At 41.2% G+C, this 21,060-nt stretch overlaps 1 protein-coding gene across 3 annotated transcripts in view; it reads right to left on the bottom strand.

The window, feature by feature from the left end:
- Positions 1-14,806, bottom strand: part of RECK (reversion inducing cysteine rich protein with kazal motifs) — a 46,023-nt gene extending 31,217 nt beyond the window's left edge. For all 3 annotated transcript variants that reach the window (XM_066557765.1, XM_066557745.1, XM_066557756.1), the window contains exons 1-5: positions 14,728-14,806; positions 12,477-12,535; positions 8,433-8,507; positions 6,004-6,040; positions 235-320 (exon numbers count right to left, since the gene is read on the bottom strand). In XM_066557765.1, coding sequence (XP_066413862.1) covers positions 235-320; positions 6,004-6,040; positions 8,433-8,507; positions 12,477-12,535; positions 14,728-14,806 — 336 coding nt within the window. The remainder of the gene's footprint in view (positions 1-234; positions 321-6,003; positions 6,041-8,432; positions 8,508-12,476; positions 12,536-14,727) is intronic.
- Between the last annotated feature and the right edge of the window lie 6,254 nt (positions 14,807-21,060).

The raw sequence follows: 21,060 nt of genomic DNA, 5'->3' as shown, positions 1-21,060 counted from the left end.
GAAGAGGCATAAAAATGTGTTTGGGGCTGTAACCACAACGTTGTATGTGGTTACAACATGACACTACAAAAAAAAAAGAGCTTAGGATCAGCCACGTGCTGCCTTTCAGTCAACATTATTTTAAAGTAACAACTTTGATGTAGGGACTGTGACAAGAGGTCAGAATTAAGCTTAGCATAAGCAAAGAGAGCTGCAGAACCAGCCTGGATTCAGTCAGTAGGGTGAAAGCCTTACCTGCTTACATGCTTGCCGACACTCCACGGCAATAGCCAGCTCACAGCAGCCTAAACCAACCCACCCATCAGACTTCTTCAGAACTCCTTGGGAAATAAGATAGCAGACTTATTAGAGTAGAAAGAGAAACTATACCATCATTTTCCCTTCCCTCTACTTTTCAGATTTGATGATCCTGTTCTCAAAATGACATTTTATTGGAATTCCAAACCAACTTCGAGCAAAAACCACAAGTCTGTGTTTTCATAAATGCTGAAACAAGCAATTAATGAAGTACCTTCCACACACTGAGGATAAAGATGCTTTATGTAAACTGCATTACACGTTCAATGGAAATGTTAGATTTTGATAATCTATCTAATCTGAAATATAAACCAACAAAAAATATCAGGAAAAAAACCTCATTACAGCATCATCTCTTACAGATACACCCTGCTGTTTGTTTCAATAGCACACGTCTCTACCAACTTTGCCAATGCAGAAAATGTTCCGTGTTCTTTCTCCAAACTTCCTGTGGTGTTTTTGGTCTGGATGGAGTTAAATCTCTCAGCTGAGCTGGCATGGGGCTATGTTTTGAACTTCTGACTAAAACAGTGTCGATAACACAGGGATGTTTTAGTTACTGCAAATGCAGGCAGCATCCAGGCCTTTTCTGTTTTTCATAGGGACTCACAAATAAGCTGACAGTGCACAAGAGGTTGGGAGGGGACACTGCCAGGACAGCTGACCCCAGCTAACAGTCCATAACACATGGCACCATGCTCAGCCATAAAAGCTGGGGGTTGAGGATGGCAGGGGCTGCCCTTGCTTGGGGACTGGCTGGGTATCAGTTAGTTGGTGGTAAGCAACTATTTTGTTTTTGCTTCACTTGTTTTTCTTGGGTTTGGGCTTTTTCCTCCTTTCTTTCTTGTTTTTCCTTCCATTTTTAAATTAGAAACTGCCTTTATCCCAGCCCATGGGTTTTCTCACTGCTGCCCTCTGATTCTCCCCTCTCTCCCACTGATGGGAGAATGAGCAAACACTGTGTGGTAATGAGCAGCCTACTGGGGTTAATTCACAGCACTTTCTCTGTCATTTATCCCCCCAGCAACATGGTTCCATAGCCAGAACTATTGCCAACAGAAGTTTCCCATCTCCCTGTCTCCCTTAATCCATTTATTTCACTCTTGGCATGATCATCATTTCTTACCACAAGGTTACATAGAAATACGGTAAGAAGCAAATTGCTGCCACAAGTTCTTTCATCCTCTTAATTTAATAATAAATACTGATTTTCCAATGCTTTCTAAACACCAGAAATAAAATAAAAGAATGCATTTCTGTATCTATTTCTCATGTAACCTTAAAGAAATAAAGGGAAGGTTTGATCTATGCAGCTGCCCAGCAGCTGTGACTAACTTGTTACATTCTTTATCTTAGGACAGGAGGTAGAGTTATTTAACTCAAATGAACCACTCATTTTTGTTATGACTATTTAAAAAATAAAGCAGTACTTTATTACATACATAAATTATATTCTTTATGTAGAAATCAAAAAGCAGAAATATCAACAACTTAATTTTAAAAAATGCTCTTAAGCCCAGTGGAAATGCCTATTTAGAAGAGCCACATGGGATGTCCAGTTTTAAAAAGGGGAAGTGAAAGAGCTAGGTGTAAGATCTTAAATTTAAATGCTACGAAAACACTTGGAAAAAAGTGTTGGAAAAAGTAATGAAAAATAATTGCAATTAATGGAAAACAATGGCCAACTGGTATTTATAATGAAGAAAACGTTCCAGTCCCTCATACGTTCCAGCTCCTTAATCACTTTACAGTGGCCCTTTGCTGAACTTGCTCTATTGTGTTCATAGTTTCCTTGTCTCAAATGCCCAGAACTGGACACAGTATCCTTGATGTGGTCTCACCAATGCTGAGTAGAGGGGAAGGATCAGCTCCCTTGATCTGCTGGCAACATTTTCACTGATGCAGTCTGGATGCTGCTGGTTTTTGTTACAAGGGCACATTGCTGGATCACGTTCCACTTGCTGGTCACCAGGATTCCCAGGTACCTTTCTACCAAGCTGCTTTTCAGCTGGCCAGGCCTCCTGCATGCTGTGGAGCATGGGGCCTTCACCAGGTGCAGGACTTTGCATTTCCTTTTCTGTAATTTCATGAGATTCCTGTCTGCCTATTCCTTTGGTTAATCAACATCCCTGTGGATGGCAGGACAACCATCTGGTCTAGCAACCTCTACATTCACTTTTGCATCACTGGTGAATACACTGACAGTGAACTCTGCCCCATCATCAATGAAGACGTTAAATGGGACTAGACCCAGCATCAACCCTCAGGTACTGGCCTACAGCTGCCCTCTGTGATGCTGATCAAACCTTCTGACACAGCAATTTGGCCAGTTTTCACTTCACCTCCACTGCTCACTTATCCAGCACACACTTCATCAGTTTGACTATAAGCAAGTCATGAAAAATAGTGACAGAATCCTTACTGAAGCTGAGATAGATAACATGCACTGCTTTCCCCTCATCTAAAAAGGCAGTCATCTAATCATAGATGGTCATCAGGTTGGTAAAGCACTGTTTCCCCTTCACATATCCATGCTGACTATAGAGTATCACGTCCTTGTTCTCGATGTGTCTGGAAATTGTTTGCAGGAAGATCTGCTCTGTTACCTTCTGAGGGTCTGAGGTAAAACTGTCCAAGCCTAGAGTTCCTCAGGTCCTCCCTGCCCTTTCTAGAGGCAGGAGTGAACTTGCTTTCTTCCCTTCTTCTCCAAAGTCCTCATTATCTCCTCTCAATACCCAACCCTATCCTCCTCCATCAAACACAAGTCTTCCTTGCTCTGAACTTTATGACTGATCGGGGACCTGGCACTCCTGCAGGTTCATCTTACCAGCAAAGACTGAGGCAAAGAAGACCACAGGCTATTTAGTGTCATTTGTCACCAGGTTTTCAGCCTCATTCAGCAGCAGGCTCTCATTTTCCTCAGTCTTCCTTTTCAGCTGATGTAGCTCAAGAAGCTTTCTGGCTGCCAAATCACATTATTCACCAGAATCAACTCCTGATAGGCTTTGGCTTTTCTAATCCCACCATACATTAAGTGGAGCTTGGATAAGGTGATCCTTGAAAGTCAAGCAGCTCTCTTGGACCCTCCTTTTCTCCAGTTCCACGGCCCATGGGATTCTTCCAAGTCGACTGCCTGTGCCCTCGTGTGTTTTCTCTTCTAAAGGTAGCAGGGTGATTAAAGCTGCCCATAAACATGGGGCAGGCATGTGAACACAAGATTTCTTCCAGCTGTACAAAGGTGGCCTCATTTACCACTTGAGCCTGATGAGGCAGCATGCAGCAGACACCCATATATCACCTGTGTTGGGGTCTCTGTACAGTGCACTCCAGTGCCCACAGGCTACTCTCAGCTGGCTCACCAGCCATTCCAGCAGTGCTCCACGCAATCCACTCAACACTCTCACATAAAGGGCAACTCCTGCTTCTCATCTTCCTGTACCTGTCCCTCACCACACACCTGCTGTGGGAGCTTTCCTGCTGTGTCTCTGTGACTCCCAAGAGAATGGAAGCCTGGTAACTGCACACAGGTTTCTAACCAATAAGAGAGAAAGTTTGTTTACAAGCACTGGAATCAACAGCTTGCCTCCAAGGCCTGGTGGGGGGACAGGAAGGAGAGGGGGAGTCTGAGCAGATGCTGCAAAACTGTTACAGCCTCCTCTTCCCATACTCCCACTTTTCCAAATATAGCGTTTTAATTTTGTAATTTCAAAGTCTTTTAGAAATTACACATGATACAATGGACTAGTTAAGCCTGATTTAATCTATTTTTGATCTCTCCTTTAAACATTACAGCCCTATGTTGTGATTTATGCTTTAACTTTCTATGCTGGATCTGCATTAATTGACTTTTGGTGAAGAGGGAAAGAGTCAGCCACAGAAGTGATTCTCTGTGGGGAGCAGCTAGCAGCTTCCTCCGTGCCTGGCACAACCAGTGGCTAGCTGGCTCTGAGAACTGGCATATTGCTAAGCCAACTAGAGAGGCCAGTAATGTCTCTATGACAACATATTTAAGAAAGAAGAAGAAACCATGGGAAGCTCTCTTTCTGCCCTTGGAGGGATGGCCGGTGCTGCGGCTGAGCCCCTTCCTGGCAGGGCCAGGCTGGGCCCGTTCTGGCTGCTGGGATCCTGCCAGGGGCATCCCGGTGACACGAGCACCTGTGGGGCCTGGACTGTGTGACCAACAGCGAGAGGCACAGCAAGCAATTCCCTGATGCAAAGCCTGGACAATAGCAACTTTTCAGCGCTGCAGAACTCTATAGAATCTTTTCAAAGTGACAGAACTTGAGAACAAACAAACCTATGAACACCAATTCTCTCCAAGTGAGGAAGAAGGAAAAGGAGAAGACAGATGAGAAGAACAACATGGTGGCAGTAATGTCACTACAAAGGAAGGGAGAGGAGGAAGTGCTCCGAGCGTCAGAGCTGAGATTCTTCTGCCAGCTGTGATGAGGACTATAATACAACAAACTGTTTCCCTGTGATTCATGAAGTGCATGGGGGGATGCAGCATTCACCCTCAGCCCATGAGAAAAAGGCCCTCATGCTGGAGCTTGTGGATGCTGAGAAGCTGTGATCTGGTGAGAGGCTTGAATAGAGCGAGAGAGAGAGAGAGCCCCTCATTCCAAAGACAGAGGAAGAGGACCTTGCTTTTATACTCTAGAACAGCTCATCCTTTAAAACTGCACCCCATAAACTAAATGGCCCCCAAAAAGCAGTTGTGGGAAGACTGCAAACTGTGGGAGGGGCTTCACATTGCAAGCAGGTTCTGGGCAGACTATTAGCCATGAAAATTAAAACCACATTGGAAAAGTTCATAGAGAACCGCTTCCTATAGGAAAGACCCCATGGCATAGCAGAAGAGACTCCTCTCACTAAGTGAACTGAAGAAAGATCTTAAAAAGTGGCAAACTGACTAAAAATCCCATATTTTGTCTCCCAGCACTGTCAGTGGGAAGAAAAAAAAAGCCTGGAGTGGGGAGGAAAGGTGTTCTAAAGGTTTATTTTAGTTCTCATTATCCTCTTTAATTCTGTTAATAATTTCTTTTTCTTTATACCTCTTAAAGTTTTGTGCCTGCTTCGCCCCTGAAGTGTTTTCTCCTAATCCTTATCTCACTCCATGAGTTTTCTTCCCTGCCTCTGCTTAACTACAGCAGAGGAAAATGAATAAACAATTTCTCATAGGTGAACTGGCATTTGGCCAGCTTCAACCTGTCACACTTTCTAAATCCACCTGTGTACCAAGCAGTTTGGTCCATAATCTGAGCCGCTGCACTTAAATTGCTTGCCTAATTCTTACTATCTCCCTGTGTTACTCAGTTTTTGTTCAAATTATGCTGCACCTAGAGTAAAGTCATAATTATCAACCATTTTGTAGATCAGGTTAAGGTGTAACAAAATCAAAAACTAAAAAAATCTTGAAAAGAAAGAAATGCTGATATTTCCCTGATTTATCACAGAAGAACATGTTTACTTATACAAACACATTTAATATTTTTTAACAGGAAAACTATTTATAAAACTAGGAAACTATTAATAAAATGCACAGATAACTCATATACTAGAGGAAACTTAACACACAGTTTATATTAGATGCATAATGGAAGTTAAATTATCATGAAATCAATAGGTGCAGGGGGCAGACACAATATCAAAACACACAGAGGGTGAAAAAGCAACATGACTCAATAGTCAAAAGGTATTTCTTACCTGGCAAAGAAGAATTTATACAACCCCACACTTCTCTCTGAAAAGTAAAAATGCAATTAAGCAAAAGCAAGTCTAGAGAATAAGAGAGTTTATAGCAGACTCAACCAGCAATTTCAGCATTTTTTCACTGGGTTTTAAATATCTGATTGGAAGAATTCTTATATTTAGATATATTTTAAAGAAGTGCTCTAATAGAAGCTGAGTACCACTTCCTTCCATGAGTCTGTGCTATGCACAGACTATGGAATCAAAAGCAGCATTTTTGCAGGTGCATAACATAATGTAGTTATCTGGAATACACAAGCTAGTCAACTCTCTCAATCAATATTCACAGAACTAAACTGCAACTTAAACAAAGAACAAGATTTGTCTAGGACTAAGACCTGTGGAGAAGCTTACTGTCCTAGCATTCCTTCCCGCCAGCTTAAAGATACCCTAAACACACATAACCACACAGAAAACAAATTTTAAAAAGTGTTTCAATCACACTGACACAGCAAACTGTATTTTCACACTGTGACACATCCATCTGTCTCTCTATCTCTCTGTCTCTCTATCTCTCTGTCTCTCTATCTCTCTGTCTCTCTATCTCTCTGTCTCTCTATCTCTCTGTCTCTCTATCTCTCTGTCTCTCTATCTCTCTGTCTCTCTATCTCTCTGTCTCTCTGTCTCTCTGTCTCTCTATCTCTCTGTCTCTCTATCTCTCTGTCTCTCTGTCTCTCTGTCTCTCTGTCTCTCTGTCTCTCTGTCTCTCTGTCTCTCTGTCTCTCTGTCTCTCTGTCTCTCTGTCTCTCTGTCTCTCTGTCTCTCTGTCTCTCTGTCTCTCTGTCTCTCTGTCTCTCTGTCTCTCTGTCTCTCTGTCTCTCTGTCTCTCTGTCTCTCTGTCTCTCTATCTCTCTCTCTCATCACAGGAACTGATGACTTTCCAAAGTTGCAATGGATCTAACGCTGTCCTCCTCTGTATCTGTGGAGGTTTCCTACCTAGACAAGAGCCAAAGCAAGATCAAAAGAAGATGGTAAAGAGCTGCTACTTCTGCAAGTTCCATCCCTTTGATTCAGTTGACTTCCTTTATTTCATGAGGAGGTTAATGGTTGGACTCAATATCTTTAAGGTCTTTTCCAACCTAAATGCATCTACGATTCAAAGAAAAAAAAAATCACCTCTTGTGTTGATGGTGACAGTTACTTTTTAAACTAATACCAGGCAATATCACATTCCTTGAAGGAACACACACAACACAATGTCTGTAACCAGTGCTCAATATTGACCATCTGATTAAATCAAAACCCATCTGTTCATTAGTGAAATGGCACCAGAACAACTGTCCAACAAGAGAAGAGATATCTGAGAACAGCAAATAAAGTATTGAGTTGAATGGTTAACTATTTAATGTATCTAGATATTACCCATTCAATAATATTAATTTAAGATCCACACTGGATAGCTGACTTGTCACTTATAAAGATAATTGGGAGTTATAAAAACCATTGTGTAATTTCCCCCCTTTCAGATAATCTCCAATCCTGTCTTATCAGAAGCACTTACCTACTATAAGATTCTACTTGTCTTATCAGGGAATGAAAGATAAAGAAAACCAGTACCAAACCAAATGCTATTCACCACTTCAACAGGTTTTTATGACAGTTTTACTCATACTAGGAGCTGTCTATAACCTTCTGAGCTGTCTATAACCTTCTTAGAGCTACTGACCCATAGAAACAAAAAACTGAAGGAACTTTGACACACAGAAGGAAAGGATCTATAAGTGAACACAATCTTGTGAAGTTGCTAATTAAATGTTATTGCCAGATTTACTACTCTTACTCATTGCTCACTTGAGCTGAGCATATGTTTTAGGTTTGCTGCAAACAGTATTGATACTGTTCAGAAGTAACAGAAATTACCAGAAGAAAGCAGGCTTTTCTGACTGCAAAAGGAAGCCAAGAGATAAGACTCTAAAATTTACAATCTGAATGACCATACTTATCTATTCGCTGATTAGATCATCCTTAGAAGAGGGAGTGGGTTACACTCTTTTTTTAGTTTAACTAAAGAATGTTACCGACACTACAGAACTTTCAGGAAACTGTAATCTTACTTATCCAAAAAAAGCATTACTTCAGTTTCTCAGGTAAGGCCATTAACAATTTGGTGCAGCTATCAGGGCCTTCTTGTCTCTGCCCAAGACCTCATGGCTTTGTGCCATACGCACAAATGGAATGTATGATCTAATTTAAGTCACTACCATTAACATCCAAGAGACAATCACAACAATCACAAGTTTTTACAACACAGATAAGATTTTCATTGCATTTTATAGCTTATACATGCTACCTTACTGCAAGTAAAGTAATTTATGACGGCTTTAGAAAAAAATCCTACTTTGAGGTTCAAATCTCATTTGAAGAGCTTTTCTAGCAAGCCTTACCATTGATTCTGGACAATACTCAGGTGCTCGCTGCAGTAAGTGCTTCAAACGGGAGTCACTCTTAGAAGACAAAATCTGTTAGAAACAAAACACCTTAAAACCGAGAATGTTGTGCATATCAAATACTTTTTTCCGTTTATTTCACTGTTTTTAGTTTCTCTAATATCTACTCTTTGACAACTTTGCCTAACAGTATGAACAGAATTCAAATTTATGATTTCTTTTTACATATTTGTAGTTTTTCAAATATGTTTCACTTCTTATAGAGATGCAATCTTTTCTATTTAGAAGAGAATGAGAATTTCCTCCACAAACATTTCAATCAAAAAGTTTCTACTGAATGTGGAAGGGCAATGTTAACGAGAGGATTTCTGCTGCACATATCAAAATACTATACAACTGTATTTTCTTAATTAACCTTCTGCTACATGTTACATGACCTTAAGCAATTAAACTTCAAAAACCCCCTGAAACATAAAATTTCTGTAGAAAAAGGTAGAACAAAAGCAAGACTAGTTAAAGAGACAATCAAAACTAACAGGGGAACGCATAGTACCCACAGGTAAACTGAAAACCAAGGAGCTTGCTAGACTGGATGGAATACAACTGAGGATGTTGTTCCTTTAGCAGCCTAATAAAGTTTTACTTATAAATTAAAACAAGAAACTCGTGAACAAGAGGAATGGAAACAGACCTATTAATGTGTGATGTGAAACTGGAAATGATATAACTGAAACAGATGAATTTCAGAAGCAAAAGTACATTACAGTTCTTGTCTAAATTTGTTCTATTCTAACACGATAAACTTATTGAAAGAAAATCAAGAGAACAACAGCATTTGTTTCAGAAACAAGAGCAAAAAAAAACTGCATTAGTATTTTAACTCTTCTGAGGTCATAGAATAATTAAATAATTCAGGCTGGAAGGGATCTCAGAAGATCATCTATTTCAAACTTGTGCTCAAAGAAGGGTAAACTACAAGACTAGACCATGGTGTCCATCTGCTTACTCTTTCCATCTGTCCAGGTCCCTCAGGATCCTGTCCTACCATTAAGATTATCAACACTTCCTTTGAGCTTCACATGGCCTGAAAACTCAACGAGAGTCGCCTCGTACAGGCTGTTAACAAAGATGTTAAACAGGAGAGGTGCCAGGTGCCAGACCTCTTTGGCATTCCACTTATTAGCCTACAAGCAAAGTAGGACCCACTAACCTCTATCTCTGAGCCTGATTTTACAACCTGTTTTTTACTCATCTAATTGTTCATGCCTCAAACCCATATGATCCTAAAATGGATAGAAAAACATTAAGGGAATTAATGTTTAAAAATTTGCTACAGATAACACAAATGACATCCACGCCTTTCCCCTCATCCAGAAATCCAGCCTTATTATCAAACCAGGTTGGCCAGGAATGATTTACTGACATTAAATCACATGCCTCCTTCAGCAATAGCTTTACATTTTTTCCTTCTTCAGCCTTTAACTACTGCCATAAAATGTCTTGTTGCCCTTGACCTTCTCTACGAGTCTCAATTCCAGCTGAGCTTTGCCTTTTCCTATATAACCTTACTTGCCTTGGCAAAAGCTCTAAATTCTTCTTGCAAAACATTTCCCTGCTTCTACACTCTCTATACCATATCTTTTCTGCACCAAAGGTTGTTCATAACTTCTCTGTTTATCTGAATCAAATTCTTGGAACATTAAAGAGTTTTCCTGGGAGCAGGGACGGACAGTCCTTATGCTTGGAGAAGGATATGGATAGAGTCCTCTGGAATGGTACACAATGAATGCTGCCAGGAAACTTATCACAATGAAACTTATCAGAAATAAGATTAGGGAAAAAAACGTAAATTGAAGAAAGAGAGGCCCACTTATTCCTTGCTATGGTATCTGACATGCCTAATCAAATAATCATGGAAAGGAGATGATACTAAAGCTAAGAGTAGAGTAATACTTATTAGTAATGCAAAATAATTAGGTGTTTGAACCATGTTAGTTGACAAACAAACCTGTAATCCACATTCTCTTTTTCAAAAGTCTCACAGTAGCTGATTTACTGGTTAGTAGAATTCCTTACCCTTAATCAAGCCTCCTTCCTTAACTGGCAGGATCCAGGGCAACATCACTGGGTGTCCTGTGCATTTCACCCTAGTCCCTGGGTTCCCAGGCAAGGCCTCCCTCAGTACTACTGCCAGTGTCCATACAGATTTGCAGACAATGGCTAACAGTCTGAGGGTCAAAAAAACCTTGTGATTCCTGCAAAATCCTAGATCTGAGTCCCTGAAAACCAAATGACCTTAGCCAGAAAGTCTCCAGTGCAGGTGAGTGCTTCCTTGCCCTGCAGAAGGGAGTGTTTCTCCTGGTGGCATTGTTTACAATCTGGTGGTTAAGCCAAGATGGCTCCTCAACAAATCGTTCCTCCTCATCTGCTCTAAGGCCCCAAATCTAATCTGCAAGTGCATAGCCAAAGACAGCCATGAAACTTCTTCCTCCTGTCAGCTGCACAAAATAGTTAAGTTACAGAAGATGAAAACCAGCAAAATAACAGCAGACAGCTCCTTCAGTTGCACTGCATCAAAGGATCACACAGAAAATGATGCCACTAGTCTGATGTGAGGTAGCTAAGCCAGCTCCTTATAGCATACTTTGGGAGGCACCAGTCCTGCTTCAGACTTTTTCCAGACCTCTCACTAAGATTCTGGATATGCTGATCATCTGAGTGGAGAGAGATGAGGCAGATGAGGCCAGATCAGTGTCTTACAAAACCCACAGAAAACTATGTAATAATTAGAACCAGTATAGCAGAATTGGGATGGAATTTGACAGTAAAAAGCTGGAGACCTTTCATGAAGAGCCAACAGGAATTCACATGATAAGCTGGAAACTTCAAACCAAAGAAACACAAGAAAGAAATGGGCAGATGATTCCAAATGCCGTATCAATGCAGCTACTAAATTCACCAATTTTTTTTTTTTTAATATACAGGAATGGATATCTTTCTCTTATACCCAAGTTAGAACACAATTGTTAAGACTGAGTGTCACACTTTTTTTTTTATAATGCCATGTATAGTTTTGCTTACCTGTATTAAAAGAGATAAACTTATGCTGGAAGGTCTGCAAGAATTATTATAGGAATTGAGAGATGATCTTATGCAAAGATGCTGTAAGACTTTTCCTTGTTTGGCCTAACAATATGAAAGCTGAAAGAGGATTTGGTTGTGTTCTCTAGATATATCAGGGAGGGAAAAGTGCAATTTAAAGTGAAAGTTTTGATAGTACAATCAGAGATAAATATAAATTTAATCATAACCAGATTTATTACTCAAACAGCCTCAAAATGAGCAATGAAAACAAGAAAAGAGGGCAGGTATGATCTAAGAACACAACTTTAACATAAAAATTGTGTCTACATTGATGTAAGTTTTACTGATGTAAAATTCTTACGTAGATGAATAACTGTAACTACACACACACAAAGCTGTATTAATTACTACCCACAGGTACAAATCTAAACATAAGTTATGGAAAAATACTTTTCAAGCTTGAATTCAGAACAAACATTATGAAACAAAGTGTTATGAATAAAGTAAGTGAGCAGATTTTTGCTGCATTCACAAAGCGATATATCATAACGAGATGTTTAGTGGACAAACAAGAACCTGAAGGAAGAAAGAATAATACCAGCATCTTGTTCTTCAGTTTGAACTCCTCAGAACTTAGAAACACATAACATTCATTAATTTTGTAAAATACCTTCAGACCTCTCATTTCCCAATGTGCTTATCACTTCTTGACCAAATTGTGGCCTCAGGTTGGTATTTCTATTTCTCCTTAACTTCAGCAGAACCCATTTTTCACTACAAGACGAAAGAGGACTATGGCTCTAAAATTTCCAAGTTCTCATTTTGATATCATTACATCTCACAATTCACACATAGCCTCCAGACAGAGGATCATTAGCTTACAAACTTAATGTTGCTACATCATTGTCTAAAGGCACAATTTCAACTCTGATGGAGTTAAATTTAAAACAAGCTTACCTGTTCACAGACATCACGGCACATTAAATTGTCCTTTGCGTGGTAACAACAAGACAAGCCTATGGAAGAGCAGGGAGAAGGAAAAAGATATTTAAAAGATTTGAAACACTTAATCATCACTTCTGAACACAAGTACACACTTGATGTTCTATCAGGACAATTTTCTGGCCCACAGATGACCACGGGAAACGTTCCTTCCCAAAAGGCAAAAAATGAAGAAGTTTTGTTCTGAAAATGATGAAGATCCTTACAAGAAGTTTCACACTTACCCCTGAACACTCACTGTCATCAAAATGAGATCTCACTCCCTTTCTGCCTCAAGTAATATTTCTGCTACTTAACTTGCACTAGCTGGGCACATGGCAAATTCCTTCATGAGACAATTCAATTTATTAACTCAGGGGAAACTTAAAAAAGAATAAATATGAAAAAGTAAACAAAAACCCATCAAAAATCTCTGTAGAGAATATGTGCCTTTGTAAATTGAATCATCTCACAGAATCTGAAAAGTGCAAGAATCAGTTAGGAACAGGTAGTGAAGGAAATCAGACCAGAAGTTTCTTTTCATATAGCTGTTCATTGAATTCTGTTCTAAAAACCTTGGAACAAAACTGTAAATTGCTTCACTAGATGGATGATTAAGACGGGATGGAAGTCATAGAGCAAACACAGATATGAACACATCAAGAGTTAAAAAAAAACCCAAAAAAACAACTGAAGCACTGAGAAGTCATGAAAGACCAAACATTAAAGCAGCATTTTTAGCATTATACTCTGCTGTGCTTTGTACCCCCTACCATTTAAACATTTTGTTCATTCATAGTTAAGCTTGGCAAACGTAAAATGAATTAAACAGTGCCTTTATATCCATTTTCATCCTCACTTTCCTGTTTTTGGACCAGTGTTTTAGAGGACAGAGGTGTCCTTCAAAACTTTTACTTCAATGCACATCTTTACACACAGGATCATTTATTGATTACAGATTTCTGCTGAGATGCATCTGAACTATGTACAACAAAAAAAGTCTTTTTCTCAACACTTTACCAAACAGATTTTGACTGAACCATCAAGAAGGAACTTGGGCATGAATTCCTTGCAATATTAGTAGGTTTATCAACGGGAAGCTGGGCCAGAGTACGTCATATTTCACTCCACTAGATTTTGCTGTCTCCCTCCTAGAACTAAGCCTCACTAGAAAGCAAAACTACAGAACAATTAAATGCCCATAAATGCCTTCGTGACTGCAGTCTTCTGCTTTAAAGAATTACCTGTTTTGTAGTTTCCATTCCTATGACAACAATGTCATCTATGTATTAAAAGGTGTTTTCCAATATCCATCTTAAGCTGCCTTCATTTTCCACCGCTCTTTTTTGGTCCTGTCAGGAAGTTACAGACACACAGATTCCTAGAATGGCTTGGGTTGGAAGAGACCTTAAAGACCAGCTAGCTCCAAGCCCTTCTACTAGACTAGACTTCTTAGAGCCCCATACAGCCTGGTTTGAACATATCCAGGAACAGAGCATCCATCCTCTGGGAAACCTGGACATGACTGGAATTCTGGGCTGCAAGCACACATTGCCAAGACATCTGCAATGTGGGGAGCTATTTTACCACTATCCTTCTCTTTATTAAACATCTTGCATCCACTTTTTAAAATACTCGAGACCCTATTCAATATTACTCTTCTACTGAAAACAAGGAATAGGAGCCCTGGAACACACAACCTGTTCTGACCTGTTCTGCATATGGCAACCTAGGTGTCAGGTTTTACCCATCTGGACCGTTTCAAGCCACAGTCCTGGGAATTCACCCGCAGGCAGCGTGACACCGAAGGCACACATCGCGGCCCCGAGGCACGGAACCCGCGGGGGTAGACGAGGAGGTCTGTGCCCGTCACGGTGCCCGGCGGGATGCCGGAGACCCGGCCGCTGTGCAGGCTGTGGAAGTGACCCTCCCCGGCTCCGGTCCTGGCCGCAGGGATTCCGGCGGGAGCGCTCACTCCCCGGGAAGCTGGCGCAGGAACCAGCCCGGACCGGCACCGAGACGGCGCCGCTGCCGCTTCCCAGGCGCGGAGCAGGTGCGGGGCGGCGTCCCCCCACTTCCCCGTCTTCCGCATCCCATCCCGACAGCGGCCCGACAGGAGAGTCCCGCGGCGCCGCATCCCCCCGGGCGATGCCGCCCCTGCGCCATGTTGTAGAGAGGGACCCGCGGAGTCGCCTCCCCCATTCCCTCCCCCGCGGTCGCTACTCACCGGCCGCCGCGGGGCACAGCAGCGGGGCCGCCGCCAGGCACAGCAGGGCCCAGGGCCACCGAGCGGCCGCCGCCGCCATGGCCGGGTCTCGAACCCGCGCCAACCCCACCCCGCCCCGCGCCCCCCGGCCGCCGCACGGACAGACGGAGGGATGGAGGAACGGGCGGGATCTGCCGCCGGCAGCGCCCCCTCCCGCCAGCCCCGTGTCACCGCCCGCCGCGCCCATTGGCTGAGCCGCCCCGCCAGGCCCCGTCCCATTGGCTGACGCGCCTCGCCAGGCTCCGCCCCCGCCCGGCCGCCGCGGACATTCTAGCGGGAGCCGAGAGCGGAGGGGGCGCTGGGCCTTCCTCCTCCTCCTCCTCCTCCTCCTCCTCCTCCTCCTCCTCGGCCCGCCACCGGGCTGACCGCAGGCGGCCGTTCTGTGCTGCCAGAGTCGGAGGCATCCCACAGCCTTCATTCCCCGCGGCCCATGGAGCGGCAGGGCCGTGCCCGCAGGAAGGACTCGGGCTCGGTCTGAAAAGAGGACTAAGGAGAGGAGAAGGTGGCACAGACTCGATTGAATTAGTTTATTTCTATTTTTATATAGTACTTGAATTATTAGCATAATTCTAGACACCACTTTTAAAGCATTGGTTGCAGCCTTAAAGTACTTGAGGGAGGCTTATGAAGAGAAGGGAGAGTGACTTCTTATTCAGGCAAGTAGTGACAGGACAAAGCAGAATAATTTATAACTGAAAGAGGAGATATTTAGATTAGATATTCGGCACAAATTCTTTACTCAGAGGGTAGTGCATTACTGGCACAGGTTGCCCAGAGGAGCTGTGGATGCCCCATCCCTGGCAGTGCTCAAGACCAGGTTGGATAGGACTCGGAGCAACCTGAGCTAGTGAAAGGTGTCCCTGCCTGTGGCAGGGGGTTTGGAACAACACGGTCTGTAAGGTCCTTGCCAACCTAAACCATTCTGTGCTTTCTATGGTTGTAAAGCAACTTTATGGCAACGTTTTCTGCTTGAAATTACTTCGTGTATCCAGTGACTGTCAGGGAGAAGTGGTCTCACTGGCCCCAAGCACACGCTATGAAGGGGGATGGCCTCAGGCTGGGAGGACAGAGGTGAGGAGGCTGTGGTGGCTACACCATGATGCTGATCCATCATCGGTGTCAGATTCAGTCCACAGGGCGTACAATTAAAGAGTCTGTAACTGAAGAAGCCCCTGTACAGTAGGGCCACCACTGCAGTTTATTTTCCATGTAGAGATTAAGCTATGCCCCCCACCTTTTATTTTTTTAAAATAAGAATTAAAGGGAATTGAAATGTAAGCTATCCAATGAAGTTAAAATGAATTTAAGTTACTGCTCATGCAACGGCTTTACCTTGGTTATTCCAAGATGAATGGATCAGCTTCTGACAACTCCAGGCTTTTTGGATGAGCACCTTAGCATCCCATGATCAGATTTTCTAGCAATAGTAAAACAGGAAAATTTTTAAGAATCCATGGAATTCAGTGTCCTACAAACTGCTTTTCCTTTTCCCAATCTAATATCCCAGTGACCTCCTTCTCTGAAGACAAGCTACCAAGCTATTAATGCATATAAACTGCTTTTTCCTTTTTCCAATCTAATATCCCAGTGACCTCATTCTCCGAAGACAAGCTACCAAGCTATTAATGACTCCATGATCTATATAGCCTGGACAACCTGTAGAAACCCTTTAGTTCTAATATCAACTTATAAATGATCCAAAAAACAAACTAATGCAATACAGGAGAATACTCCAATAAGTTGGAAAAGTTTTCTCTCTCTCTCTACACCAGTATAGAGTGATTGAAGTGTATTACTTCTTTGTCAGTCAAAGCCGTAAAAAATAACAGTACAGTTAGCTGTATTTTAATTTGAAATCTTTTATTGCTATAATTCTGAATCCAAGAAAGTGAAGTCTCAACTGTAACCTGATTACACAAAAATCTTTTCACACCAGGACAGAAATGATGCTGGTATGTAAGTGAAGTTACATGTCAATTAAATATCTGGGCTTTTCCCCAGCAATCCAAGGTTAACTTCTGCTGATTTTCTATCTTGAGACTTAAAATTCACGGCGAGCCCACGAGGCGGCAGCAGATCCCAAAGGAAAATCAGTACGATGGCTGAATTAGTGGGCTGGTTTAGATTCTCTGAAAATACCGGGGGCTTGAACAGTTTAGATGCGTTCTTCCCACTAATGCTAAATGGTTTAATCTGGCTTGATTGTGGATGAGGGCGAACTGCTGTGCATCTCGCTTCCCCTGAGTACCACTTATGTGCCAAGGCATTAGCAGCAGTAATTTGTCCCTCAGGCAAACAGGCAGGGAGAAGATTCGGGTAGGTCTGACAATTCAAAGGTCGTTCATTGTCACTCCAAGTCACCTCTTCAGTTCCAGATGGAATATTTGAGACCACTGAAAGTATTTCCTTCACTTTAGAGCAGCAAACTGAATTTTGAAATAATATAAGCTTCTGTAAGGGTGGTATGAAGTTTAAACGAATTGTTCTAGAAAGCAAAGACTTCTGTCCTTGAGAGTGTGGATGCTGAATCTGCAGGCTACTGTTTTCCACTTAAACCATGTGCATTGGCCTTTTCAAAGCAGCATCCGTTTGGAATTGAGTCCTACCCAGTATTTAAGAATGAGAAGTGGAATTCTGGGCTTGAAATAATTAAATGCCTCAGTGTAAAGCAGTTAGCTACAAGTATGCTGACAGCATAATTTTAAAGTCTGGTGGTAAGACAGAAATAGTTTTTCGAGTGTTATCTTGGTTTTTGCTGCTCCTGTCAACTGCTAAGGGAAAAGGAATAGTTTATTCTGTATTCTGTTTTTCCTGTTGCCTAGAATACAATAATGTCTGCTCATTCAGCTACACTTTTAGTATTACCTTGAATAATTTGTTCATTATATTTTGTGCTGATTAGCATTTGGTCCTGCCTTCTTATCAAAAAATTGCTGAATGTTGCTTCATAGTTTATGTTGAAGTCTTCCTCAGCAATAAGTGAAGATTCTGCTGGTCACTGTCTGAGTTACTGGTCCAAAACCACATTCTACTGAAAAAGCTCTGACATGATCAGGATCCCCTCAGAAAGTAAAATGATGCCACATTTTTCTTAAATCCAAATTGTCGGTGCGGCAAATCTCCGTGTGTTTGGGCAGAGCCCTTTGTGGACCGAAGAGAATGTGCTGTGTTTGAACACACGTCGTGTCTCATTTGAGATGTGCCGCGTTGCTTTGCGGCAATTCTCAGCATATCTACACTTTGCAATTGGAAAGGTGCTTACAACACTTGTGCATTTACCCTAATTAGCATTAATTTGCCTAATCTGTGTATCAACAGCTAGATACCTGCATGATAAGCCAGTGCCAGCTTCCTAGTGAGAGTTGAATCGTTTTCCTGTGCTGGGGCTCGTTGGGTTTCACCTCCAGGCTGGAACCAAGGCAGGGCTTTGCAGCTGCCTCAGATGTGTCTCCAGGCCAACCGAGAGGAACCGTGGGAGCAGTCCTGGGGCTGTCCCGAACAAGCTGCTAGCTAGTAAGTCAGGCTGTTGGCTGTTTCTTCGGCCTAAGCACGGATTTCCCCAACAAAGCCTCTTTCAAAGAGATTTTTTTCTTAAACAGGCAAACCTTCTTGTTTAGGCAAAGCTTAGCGATTTTATATTTTCTCTGTTAGATCTCAGCCAGCATTTTCCACCTGACTTTCCAAATAATTAATAAGAAGATTATTTTCAAATTACTTTTTTTTTGTTTTGATTTTTTAACCCAGAAAACTAGATTTATATTAAGAGGAAAAATGTTCAGACAAAAGGTGGGTTTGATGGCTGCTATTACACACATCAGAAGCAGTGTGAATTTATGCTGATAAAGAATGCTGTATATAAAGCAACAAAGATGTGAAATGAAAGCCAGTTAAAGATGTACATTAATGCCAAATACAATGTCTACAATTAATTTTGAGCAAGTTGAACATGTGGTGCATATTAGAGTTCATAAAATCTTGCCAAGGGCAAATAATTAATGTTGCATACATCAAGTCTGGAAGAATAGTCAACTGAAAGTGATTAAATAATTGAAGAATATATAATTAATTAAAATTGCTGTGAAGGTAATAAAGAAGTAAATAAGATTGTGTCATCATCAGTGAGTGCAAGTTGAGAAACTATTCTATTGTTTCAGAAAGGAATTTGAAATGGATCTCATGTTTGCTTAGAGACAGTTTTGATGTTCATAAAGGTACTATAAGAAATCTGGCTCCACTTCACGTTGCATAACTTTTCTCAGCAGAGCAAACCACCTGAAACTAAAGTTACCTATCAGTCTAAAATTTAACCTGAAAGCAGTTACACCGTTAGAGCCGTATCTGCTTCTCTTCAAATGAGAATGCTGAGTGAAGTAAAATACACTTCTTGGTAACAGAACTTATGAAATGGATAATTTAAAACTAGTTTGTGCACTGGTGGGAGCATCAAGACCATTCATTCTCTTTGACAGACAAGAACTTCATCAGTGAAGTGTAATTACTATGTCCTTCCATGCTAAAGAAGGTGATGCTAATAATAATGCCCACAGAAATCACTAAGATACTATTTGGTCAGATGCTTTTATCTCTCTATGCTGCTTTGTATGCTCTGCAGTCTCTGTGCTGTGTACTCTTTGTAATGGAAATATGTATTAATGGATCTGTATTAATTTGCTGCCTTCCAGACTGCTGCATGAGGGCCAGGGTTGCTAGAAAGTGTCTGTAGTACCTTCATGTAAAAGACCCTCTAATTGGACAGATAATTTCAAAATTATTTCTAGAATAACGTTGAGGAAAAAACAAAAAACAAACAAACTGATTTTCAGTTTGAGAAGTTGGAAATGAGGGAGATTATGGCAGATCTGGCAGATCCCAGAGTTTGGAAATGTGGGAAAAGAGTGTTTCAAATGGAATCATGTTCAGTCCAGTCAAATCCTTCAACCATCCTAATTATCTAAATTTGAATCTAAACTCAAGCCTGGCACACCTGTACCATAGCAGAGATGGGCTGTTCTTATGCCAATTGGAATTCTATCTTCTTGCTGGCCTTGGCTCACCATCGAAGGGGACGAATAACAGCATTTAGCTGGTGATGACACATCCATGTGTCATCTGTGTCTTTGGATACAGATAAAATGGGTATTCATTTTGCTTTTCAACTCAGGCTTCTGTAGCAGCAATGCATCTGCCAGCATTTCATAAGCATGGGCTGGAGATAGAAAAGGATGTGTTGAAGAACACTGAGAATGCCATATGGAAATTCTTCTGTGGATTATCCCATTGAATCATCTAGTTGTGTATAGGATTAGTTACTTCTTCATATGGTGTTTAAGGACCAAATTTCTTCTGGAATGTTTTCCAAAGGTTATTTTTATGTTTTTCTGTACTATGGAATTGAGTTCAAAATTACATCATAACCTGCACCTACAGTGAGATATTTTAAAGAATCCAAAGAGCTTTATTCATTTTATTCCATGTTTTAACAGATATAATTCTCTCTCAATTAGTAACCTTTGAAGGACTGTATATAATTCATTCGCTGCTATACATTTATTTCCCTGTGAACAGTCCGTAAGCTTTGCAGAAAGGGGTGTGGGCAGTATGAAATAATTTATGCTGCTAATTGACAATTGTGCAGTTGCTTCTACTTTCAAACAGGAAAAAAAAAATCAATGTAGACTGGCAGGTTAAATAAAAAAGGAAGGGGAAGGCAGAAAATTCCATTTTTTGCAACCAGTTTGTGTCATACTATTTAAATCAGTCTTAGTTAACCTTGCTAAAACTAATCAGTTTAGCTACAATGAAATAGTTTTATTCTTGCTATTCCATAAATTAGCTATCAAGTTCTGTCAAGATGACATTATAATTGCATGAATTACAGATCAGTGCCTATTCCCATTTGTACCTACACTTGAGTGACATGAGTGAATTAGGGTAGAACTTTGGTAGTATGCATTAATCCTGAATACTTCTCAAAATGCTTTAATAAAAATGTTGAAAGGTGCCTTATTTATCCTATCTTATGTAGCTGTTTGTAACAAAAATATATATAGAGATGGGTAATTTACATATTAAGAGTGAAGGAAGTTATTTAGAGAACTCTGATGTCTTTACTAGGAAAGGAGAAGCAATGTGTCTCTGAGAAGAATGGAGAGAGGGAGTCGAGCTTAGGGACAAGGCAGTGAGAGCAAGAGCTGTATAAGGAAACATAAAATTGAAACTGACTGCTTGGAAACACTGCATACACTTCATGCTTCAGTTGACTGAGTTCCTTCACCAGACACTTCTTCCTACATT

The sequence above is a fragment of the Molothrus aeneus genome, chromosome 1 (genome assembly GCF_037042795.1).
Source record: "Molothrus aeneus isolate 106 chromosome 1, BPBGC_Maene_1.0, whole genome shotgun sequence".
NCBI lineage: Eukaryota > Metazoa > Chordata > Aves > Passeriformes > Icteridae > Molothrus > Molothrus aeneus.
The sequence above is the reverse complement of the archived record's forward strand: the minus strand, read 5'-3'. Positions and strand labels throughout refer to the sequence as shown.